Source organism: Anolis sagrei, chromosome 2 (assembly GCF_037176765.1).
Source record: "Anolis sagrei isolate rAnoSag1 chromosome 2, rAnoSag1.mat, whole genome shotgun sequence".
Classification (NCBI taxonomy): Eukaryota; Metazoa; Chordata; class Lepidosauria; order Squamata; family Dactyloidae; genus Anolis; species Anolis sagrei.
The window spans coordinates 300,718,847-300,729,721 of NC_090022.1; the positions used below are offsets into that span (position 1 = coordinate 300,718,847).

Genomic DNA, 10,875 nt, shown 5'->3' on the forward strand with positions numbered 1-10,875 from the left:
AAGGAGAGAAAGAGAGAATGAAATAAAAAAATGAAAGAGGGGAGGAAGGAGAGAAGGAATAAAAGAGAGAAAGGGGAAGGGAAGGAAGGAAAGAGAGAAGGATGGAACCAAAGAGCAAAGGAAGCGAGGAAAGAAACAGCTAGAGAAGGAAGAAAGAAGAAGGGAAAGAAAAAGAGGGATGAAAGGAAGGAGAGAAAGAAAGGAGGAGAGAAAGAGGGAGGGAAGGTTGGCCATAGCAAGGCATGGCAGGTATAGCTAGTGTCTTATAAAATCCAACAGAAATCATCTGAAATTTAGAATTAGGATTTTGAATTAAATTTCCCAACACGCCCCCTGGAGGCCGGCTGAGCAATGTACTCCTTCAACCGAGGGGCGTGGTCTTGCTTGGCGGTTCGTCCAATGGGAAGGCGGGGGCGGGGTTTCGCTCCTCGCTCTGCGCGGGGAAACCTCTCTTCCTGGCTTCTCCTCTGCGTCATAAGGAGGCGCCTGTGACGCGCATGCGCGGAAGAGCAGCCGGCTCTGTAGGAAGCAGGAGAGGCGCCATTTTTCCCTGAGCGCCCTCTGAGCAGGAAAGCAGGCAGGCAGCAGGTGAGCGGGAGCGGAGTGGGGCCTACACCATACCGAGAGAACTTGTTGTTATATTATTACTGTTATGTTTATTATTACCGTATGTTTTTTCTTTCCACAGAAGAGACTTCAAGTCTATATATAATCATAGAATCATAGTCCAACCCCATTCTGCCAAGAAGCAGGAATATTGCATTCAAATCACCCCTGACAGATGGCCGTCCAGCCTCTGTTTAAAAGTCTCCAAAGAAGGAGCCTCCACCACCATATAATATAATATATAATAATATAATATTATTAATAATATTATGCGTTTTTCCACAAAGGAGGCTCCAAGAGAGATATTGACTCTAAGCTGGAATGTGCCCAGAGGAGGGCGACTCAAATGATCAAGGGTCTGCAGAACAAGCCCTATGAGGAGCGGCTTAAGGAGTTGGGCATGTTTAGCCTGAAGAAGAGAAGGCTGAGAGGAGATATGATGAGGGCCATGTATAAATATGTGAGAGGAAGCCACAGGGAGCAGGGAGCAGATCAAGGGTCTGGAGAAGAAGCCCTATGAGGAGCGGCTTAAGGAGCTGAGCATGTTTAGCTTGAAGAAGAGAAAGATGAGAGGAGACATGATGAGGGCCATGTATAAATATGTGAGAGGAAGCCACAGGGAGCAGATCAAGGGTCTGGAGAACAAACCCTATGAGGAGCGGCTTAAGGAGCTGAGCTGAGCATGTTTAGCTTGAAGAAGAGAAGGCTGAGAGGAGATATGGTCAGCGCCATGTATAAATATGTCAGAAGAAGCCACAGGGAGGAGGAGGGAGCAAGCTTCCTTTCTGCTTCCCTGGAGACTGGGACGCAATGGAACAATGGCTTCAAATTACAGGAAAGGAGATTCCATCTGAACGTGAGGAAGAACTTCCTGACTGTGAGAGCCGTTCAGCAGTGGAACTCTCTGCCCCGGAGTGTGGTGGAGGCTCCTTCTTTGGAAGCTTTTAAGCAGAGGCTGGATGGCCATCTGTCAGGGGTGATTTGAATGCAATATTCCTGCTTCTTGGCAGAATGGGGTTGGACTGGATGGCCCAGGAGGTCTCTTCCAACTCTTTGATTCTATGATTCTATGAAACCTATATAATATATAATAATAATTTATTAATAATAACATGTTTATGTTTTTTTCCACAAAGGAGGCGCCAAACCTATATATATATATATATATATATATATATGAAACATTATAAAACATAATAAACATTGTGTGTGTGTATATATATTTATATGTTGTTTATTATGTTTTATGACGATGATTATATTTATTTATTATGATTATTTTCCACAAAGGAAGCTCCAAACCTATATATATGAAACATCATAAAGCATAATAAACATTGTGTATATGTGTGTGTGTGTATATATGTTGTTTATTATGTTTTATGACGATGATGATGTTTGTTTATTATGCTTTTTCTTTCCACAAAGGAAATTCCAAGCCAGTTTATTTATTATTATTTTTCCCACAAAGGAGGGTCCAAACCTCTATCTATCTATCTATCTATCTATCTATCTATCTATCTATAATAAACACTATATATATATATATATATATATATTGTTTATTATGTTTTATTATGATGATTTATTATGTTTTATGATGTTTCATATATGTGTGTGTGTGTGTGTGAAACATCATAAAACATAATAAACATTGTGTGTGTGTGTGTGTGTATATATATATATATTGTAATGTTTATAACAATGATTATGTTTATTTATTATGCTTTTTCTTTCCATAAAGGAAATTCCAAGCCAGTTTATTAATTACTATTTTTCCTACCAAGGAGGTTCCAAACCTATATATATATATATATAGTTTATTATGTTTTATTATGATTTATTATGTTTCATATGTGTGTGTGTGTGTGTGTGTGTGTGTGAAACATCATAAAACATAATAAACATTGTATGTGTGTATATGTGAATGACTCGGGACTATGTCTGTTCTTGTTTTTATTGTATTTTAAAGTTAATTGTATTGTTTTAATCTACTGCTGTAAACCGCTCCGAGCCAAATTGGGAGTAGCGGTATACAAGTCAAATAAATAAATATCTCTGTGTGTATATATATTTATATATTGTTTATTATGTTTATGACAATGATTATGTTTATTTATTATGCTTTTTCTTTCCTTTGTGGAAAGTCAGGAGGTGCTGTGGTTTTTAGCTTTAAATATGTTTTAATGGATTTTAACTGCAATTTTGTTAGTACCGTTACGTTTAATTCTGTTTTAATATTTGTATATTTTAAATTATGTGTTCATACTTTTAATGTAAGCCGCTTTGAGTCTCCTTTGGTAGAGATAAAGGGAGGTATATATAAACAACAACAACAATAATATGTATATATGCAAAATTCATATTGCTTGTCCTAGCATTAGACACTAACATTCTGATTAGATGTTTAAGTTTTCTTTTTCTTCTCTTTGCTTGATATCAAGTGTTGATCATGGAGAACTATCAGAAATCCAAAACGGTGGAGAAGCCTTCTCCTCTTCCTTTCGCCAACTTGCCCCCTGATATCATTGAGATGAAAGTGAAGGATGGCAGCAAAATCCGGAACCTGATGGGTTACGCCATCGGCAAGATGGAGTCCGAGGCCATGAGGCAGGTCCTCTTCAGCGGGGTGGGCAAAGCGATTAGCAAGACGATCACCTGCGTGGAGATCATGAAGCGGAGGATGAAGCACCTCCACCAGATCACCAAAGTGTTCTTCAAGCAAATAGAGGAGATTTGGGAACCCATCGTTCCGGAGGTTGGCCTCGACCCTTTGACGGTGAAGCGGAACATCCCTGCCATTTGTGTCCTGCTAAGCAAAGACCCCCTGGACACTCAAGCGCCGGGGTATCAAGCCCCGGGGTCCTTCGATGCCTTCTGGTTGGAGACGCTCAAGTCGGAATCTCAAGGCCAGGCCAAGAGGAAGCAGGGAGGAGGAGGGAGAGGGGCTGGCCGGACTGGGAAGCATCCTCGCTCCCTCGGACGGGAGGACTCCTACAAGAAGCCTTGAGGAAGCTGAGCTTCCGAGTGCCAGGAATTGTCTCCAGAACCAAGAAAAGCCAGATAGCTTTCACCTTAATGTTGGAAACAGTGAGAGTGGGAAGTTACATCGAGGGAGTGGGGGGAAAAGGGCAGGTGTGTCTGTTTGAACGCAAATACCAAGTCATATTGGATGGATTGAACATGAAGGTGTTCTAGCTTTGAGCCTTTCCCTTACAGAGAGTTTTCAGTTTACGTTTAGAAGCAGTGAGAGATGGAAGATATATTGGATAGAAGGGTCTGTCTGAATGTAAACACTAAGTTGTATTGGATGGATTGAAGTGGAAAGCCTCCTAGCTTTGGGTTTTTACCTTATGGGGGAAGCCTTCTTTGTATTACATAAAGTCTGTTCAGGAAAGGGATACTTGGAATAGTCGTGGAAAGGAAATGCAAGATATTCCTCAGTGGGAAGATGTCCCTCTCTCGTACAAGGATGGCTGATGGAGTCAGTTTTCCCCCTCCTGTTATCTGGTTGTTTTCTTGCCGTTGCAAGAGTCTTGCACTTTGCAATTTTGGTCAGATTCCCATATTATGGGACAACTTACTGGACACCCACTCCCAAATCATGAATTGTTTTGCTGTTACTATGAAACTTTTGCTAACTCCTTACAGCTTCTGGGAAGCTCAGTACTTGAAATAAGAAACTTAAACCTTCCTGGTCATTCAAGAAAGGAGAATCAAATCTTGATTTAGCATAAAGATAGGAAGGTGCTTGTCAGTTTTGCTGGGTTTTACTTATGTGATTGTGCCAAGGATCTGTCTTTTCATAAGTTAAAAAGACTCTTAACTATCTCAGAATCTTGTAAGAACTACTGATTGTGGGATTTGAAATCTATATAAATAAAAATATAATGTTCGTTTGTGGGATTAACATAACTCAAAAATCACTGGATGCATTGACACCAAATTTGGACACAAGACATCTAACAGGCCAGTGATTGACCATCACTCATAACCTCCCCCACCCCACCCCAAAAAAGAGCGGAAAGGACTTAAAACACCAAAAAGCTAAATGATGAAAAGCTAAATGACTATACAGAAAAAAGGGAAGGAAGTAAAGAGGGGGGAAGGAAGGAGAGAAAGAAATAAAGAAAGAGAGGGGAAGGAAGGAAGGAGGTAGAGAAGGAAGAAAGAGAAAGTGGGATGGAAAGAAAAAGGAGGGAAGAAGGAAAGAAAGAAGGAGAGAAAGAGGGAAAGAGAAGGAAGGAAGGAGGTAGAGAAGAAAGCAGAGAGTGGGAGGGAAAGTAAAAGGGGGAGGAAGGAAAGAGGTGGAAAAGAAAGGAAGGAGAGAAGGAAAGAAAAAAGTGAAGGAAGGAAAGGGGGGAAGGAAGGAGGGAAAGAAAGGGAGAAAGAGAGAGGGAAGGTTGGCTACAGCAACGCGTGGTGATACAGCTAGTTATATATATATTTGTCCATAATGGGAGGGGCAATGTATATTTTTTGCTATTGAGCTTTTCACTTGTCTTCAACGCACAGATGTTACTTGGTTTGCCTGGTATTTCTTTTCTACTGTGTCTGAATACATCAGTCCCTGCTTTGCCTTCATCTGAGTCTCTTAATGCAGCATGATTTGACTGTGTCAAAAGTATTGATCTTTAGTTGATGTTCTACTATCTGGCACTTTGATCCTCTCTGCTCTAGGCCATAATAATAATATTAACAACAATAATAATGTATTGTCGAAGGCTTTCATGGTGTTGCAACTCAGGATAGATTCACCTTGCTCAAGACATCACCACACACCAAGGCTGTAGGTTTTGTAGTTTATTGAAGAAAAAGCAAAATCAAAAACATAGAAGTAAAGTTGTAAAAGTTCAATAGCCAAAACAGAGTCTTCAATGCAAAGACAAAGTTCCCAAGATCCAGAGGCAAATAACATGAAGTATACTCCTTTAGCATTGGTTAAACAAGAATCCATGGCAGCATGTCAAAGTCCCCAAAAAATCAAGAGCAAAACCAAAGTCCCAAAGAGCTAGAAGCTTTTCCCAAAAGCCTAGGTAATTTCAGAGAAGTTAACAGGGTATAAGCAACATTGCACTGACAACGGACAGACTTCAATCAGATCGTTAAATATGTTTCCCCAACATGAAAGGATTACGTTGACCTCGAATTTCACATTTGTTGGTAAGGCGCGCACTTCGGCAAACCCTTAATTGCAAACGGTCCTCCCTAATCAAATCTCCATCTTCAAGGCCGGATACCTCATTATCCTGAGAACCGAGAGGCCCTGAACTCCCAGATGGGGCCGACTTCCATCTGCAGCTGTTTCACTATCTTTCTCTAAAACAACATTCCTTTCCCTGGGGAACAGAAATGCCGTCTCTTCTTCAGAATCAGCACTGTCTGCCTCAATAACAGGAACAGGCTCAGAAATCTGTAACCCATCATCCTCCTCATCCTGAGGAAACTCAAGCTCAGAAAGCTCAAAGTGAGCCACAACATATGGCTATATGGCCATGTTCTAGAAGCATGCTTGCCATAGATGCAGGCAAAGAGTCAGGAGAGAATGCTTCTAGAACATGGCCATATAGCCCGAAAAACCTACAACAACCCTATTATTATTATTATTATTATTATTATTATTATTATTATTATATTTATAAGCCACCCTCTCTCCCCAGAGGGATTTGAGGTTTGATGCTCAAAAGGGTTTCATTCTCCGTTGAGCCTTCTGCATTGGTGCTGGGGATTTAGTTTGCAAGCATATTTTTTCTTTCCTTTGAAAAATATTTGGAGAAACTGATATTAATGCCAACAGTTCAGCTACTAAAATATAATATATTTGGTATGCACCTTTGTATAGGTTAGGAGATGCAGAACCCCTGTGGAGTTGTGAAAACCAAATTAAAACCCACTTCCGCTAACGAGAAGGCACTTCTCTACAGGTTAACTCTGTGGTCAGCTTCTGTCAGAGGTTTAATGTCACGTCACCCTGGAGAACCTAGAGATTCCTGAAGAGAACATATTAATCATATCTGTGAGTAATGTACAGTCAGCCCACATTTCTGGGTTTCACTTTTGTGGATTTCATTCTTCATGGATTTGATTGATGTGGCCTCTCCTGGAATCTCTAGGTCTCCAAATGCAGCCCTATAGTTAATATCTGCAGAGTCGCCTTAATCAAATCTGTGACAAATCACAAAATTGAAACCTGCAGTTGTGGAGGTCTGACTGTGACCATGTGGTCATTTCCAAGTCTGGCATTTGATAATCAGACAGCAGAGGCAAATGCTAAGCTTGGAATCAAATCCTGTAATTTGTGAGAACATTTCATAGAAGCACAGATTTGGGAAGGAACCCAAGGGGCCATCCAGTCCACCCCCTTCTGCCAGGTAGGAATGTACAATCCAGGCTCTCCTGGCATATATAGCCTCTGTTTCAAAACCTCCAGAGAAGGAAACTTTACTGGGCGTTTTCCACTGTCAAACAACTCTGACTGTCAGGAAGTTCTTCCTATATATATGTGTGTGTGTGTGTCAGGAGCGACTTGAGAAACTGCAAGTCGCTTCTGGTGTGAGAGAATTGGCCGTCTGCAAGGACGTTGCCAAAGGGAACACCCGGGTGATTTGATGTTTTTATCATCCTTGTGGGAGGCTTCTCTCATGTCCCCACATGAGGAGCTGGAGCTGATAGAGGGAGCTCATCCGCCTCTCCCCGGATTCGAACCTGTGACCTGTCGGTCTTCAGTCCTGCCAGCACAGGGGTTTAACCCACTGTGCCACCGGGGCTCCTGTTCTTCCTAATGTTTAGGTGGGATTTCTTTTCCTGACATTTGAATCCAGGGCTGCATTGTATCCCAATGTCTGGAGCAGCAGAAAACAAGCCTCGCCTTCTCCTCAATATGACATCTTTTCAAATACCGTATATACTTGAGTATAAGCCGACCCGAATATAAACCGAGGCACCTAATTTTACCTGCCAAAAATAGGAAAACTTATTGACTCGAGTATAAGTCGAGGGTGGGAAATGCAGCAGCTACTGGTAATACAAAATTTGTGGTGAAGTGTAAATTTTAACTTGCAGTTATGTATAATTATAGATAGATGTTTTAAAGGGTAAGTATTTAAAGTTGCATAACTAAGGGGGATGGTAGCCAGCTCAGCTCATGTTGAGCTGGGTTACCATGGAAACAGGGGCGGAGCTAACTGCCACTTGGCAGTGCAGCCATTTTAAAACAGTTAGTCTGTAGTCAGTGAACTACAGGAGTGGCTGATTCTGTTGTGTAGTGAGAACCAGGGAAGTAATCTGTAGTTTAAAACTATAGGGAAAAGCTGACTCTATAGTAGTAAGAATTAGGAAAGTTTTGGCTTTTAGCCTGAGTAGTTTAAATAAGTCGAGTTGACCTATTTATATTAATAGTTAGTGTATGAGAGAAAGGGTGAGAGAAACCCAGTGAGAATCTCTATTGCAACAGAAACATCACAAAGAAAGAATAAGCTTGTAACCGAAGTAATCCATTAGGGAAAGAAACACAGTTTGAAACCTGTTTAGTGGAAGGAAGAATCCTTTCCAGAATTGTTCAAGAAACGCTATAAATGTAACCTTTGAAGATATGTGCCTCTAAGAGTAAGAAACATTGAAACCATCACGCTCCTTCTACATTTCAATAAACTTGTTACTGTTTTTCCTAAAGCTCTGTCTCTTACAATTCCTTTCCAAGTTAAGTCACGCTACACAAAAGAAAGACTAAATCAATATTACTAGCTATTAGCTATGCTATCAAATTAGTAAACCCTTACAAATTGGTGGCTCCTTTACCAACTCTTCACAAATTGGTGGCCATCGTCACAAAATTAATATAGATACCAATAAAATTATATTAATTGAGGAAACAGTAGGTTAAATGTTTTTCAATGTTTACATAAAAGTGTAATTTAAAATAAAAGTGACCAACTTTGATTAAACCATTATTCTAACCTTTTTCAGTGTAAATGTGCTTATGTATCCTTCCAATAATAATAAAGAAAGTAAAATAATAAATGTAATAACAATAATAAAGTAAAATAATGAATATACTAATAATAATAATAAATAGAGTAAAATAAATGTAGTAAAATAGTAATAGAATAAAATAATACAAATGTAAATAATGCCAATAATAGAGTAAAATAATAAATGTAATAACAACAACAATAATAAATGTAATAAAATAATAGTAATCAATATAAATAAAAATGTAATGTTCGTTTGTGGGATTAACAGAACTCAAAAACCACTGGACGAAATGACACCAAATTTGGACACAAGACACCTAACAACTCAATGTATGTCCTTCACTCAAAAAAATTGATTGTGTAATTTGGGAGTTGTAGTTCTTGGGATTTATAATTCACCTACAATCAAAGAGCATTCCGAACTCCACCAACAATGGAATTGAACCAAACGTAGCATAACAGGACTCCCATGACCAACAGAAAGCACAAGAAGGGTTTGGTGAGCATTGACCTTGAGTTTGGGAGTTGTAGATCACCTACATCCAGAGAGCACTGTGGACTCAAACAATGATGGATCTGGACCAAACTCTACAGTAATACTCAATATGCCCAAATGTGAACACTGGTGGAGTTTGGGGAAAATAGAATCTTGACATTTGGGAGTTGTAGTTGCTGGGATTTATAGTTCACCTACAATCACGGAGCATTCTGAACCCCACCAACGATGGAATTGAACCAAACTTGGCACACAGTTCTCTCATGACCAACAGAAATTACTGGAAGGGTTTGGTGGGCAGTGTCCTTTGGTTTTGGAGTTGTAGTTCACCTACATCCAGAGTTCACTGTGGACTCAAACAAGGATGGATCTGGACCAAACTTGGCACGAATACTCAGTATGCCCAAATGTGAACACTGGTGGAGTTTGGGGGGAAATAGAATCTTGACATTTGGGAGTTGTAGTTGCTGGGATTTGTAGTTCACCTACAGTCAAAGAGCATTCTGAACCCCACCAACTATGGAATTGGGTCAACATCCCACACAGAACCCCCATGACAACCAGAGTGGGCCACAGCAACCTGTGGCAGGGGGACGGCTAGTATGCAGTATATTGTTTAGTTCTTGTGGGTTTTTTCGGGCTATAGGGCCATGTTCTAGAGACATTGCCCTATAGCCCGAAAAAACCCACAAGATCCTAGGGATTCCAGCCATGGAAGCCTTCGACAATACAGTATATTATTTACTACGCTTTTGTTCCAAGCATAGAGCAAAGCCCATCTTGACAACTCAAATAATGAGAAATTTGAGTTTTGATCATGGAGAATAAGTCTTGCCAGTGCTTTTGTGTTGCCTTGGAGATTAAGCCGGTCTTAATGACAGCCACTTTGGGGGAATCCTCCAGTCACTCAGTTCCCTCGGTGCTGCTGCTCTGAAGCCTATCCGGCGGCATCTCTGCCAGTCTCTCTCCTCTGTTCTCGTGTCTGCCTCTCTGAAACACTTTCTCGCTGACAGCAACTGGGCCCAAAGGTCTATGCTTGCCTGCTCTATCTATTTTTCAGTCTCAATTCATCTCCCTTTGGAAAACGTTCTCCTTAATCTTTTGTGCTGTTTGTTTTTGCATGTTGGTTGTCTTAAAATATGCACACAGTTCTGTTCAATCCAAAGAAGGCTCTCCAGCTTAGACTTCATTTATGGCAGTATTTCTCAACCTGGGGGTCTGGACCCCTGAGGGGGTCGCGAGGGGGTGACAGAGGGTTCACCAAAGACCATAAGAAAACACAGTATTTTCTGTAGGTCATGGGGATTCCATGTGGGAAGTTTGAGCCAATTCTATTGTTGGTGGAGTTCAGAATGTTCTTTGACTGTAATGAACTATAAATCCCAGCAACTACAACTCCCAAATGTCAAGATCTATTTTCCCCAGACTCCACCAGTATTCACATTTGGACATATTGAGTATTCATGCCAAGTTTGGTCCAGATCCACCATTGTTTGAGTCCACAGTGCTCTCTGGATATAGGTGAACTACAACTCCCAAACTCAAGGTCAATGCCCATCATACCCTTCCAGTATTTTCCATTGGTCATGGGAGCCAAATTTGGTTCAAATCCATCGCTGGTGGAGTTCAGAATGCTCTTTGATTATAAGTGAACCATAAATCCCAGCAACTACAACTCCCAAATTACAAAATCAATCCTCCTCCAACCCCACTTGCATTCACATTTGGGTGTATTGGGTATTAGTGCCCAGTTTGGTCCAGTGAATGAAAATGCATCCTGCATATCAGATATTTACATTA

The 10,875-nt window shown here is 40.6% G+C and overlaps 1 protein-coding gene across 1 annotated transcript; it reads left to right on the plus strand.

The window, feature by feature from the left end:
- The first annotated feature begins 506 nt into the window (after positions 1–506).
- RPP25L (ribonuclease P/MRP subunit p25 like) lies at positions 507–8,277 on the plus strand. The gene is made up of 2 exons (XM_060761137.2): positions 507–588; positions 3,051–8,277. Exon 2 carries the CDS (start codon positions 3,059–3,061, stop codon positions 3,614–3,616), a length of 558 nt encoding a protein of 185 aa, XP_060617120.2. The 5' UTR covers positions 507–588; positions 3,051–3,058; the 3' UTR covers positions 3,617–8,277.
- Positions 8,278–10,875: the final 2,598 nt, after the last annotated feature.

What these genes read in the sequence shown, in the direction of transcription:
- RPP25L (XM_060761137.2), top strand. Translation starts at nt 3,059, where the DNA reads ATGGAGAACTATCAGAAATCCAAAACGGTGGAGAAGCCTTCTCCTCTT.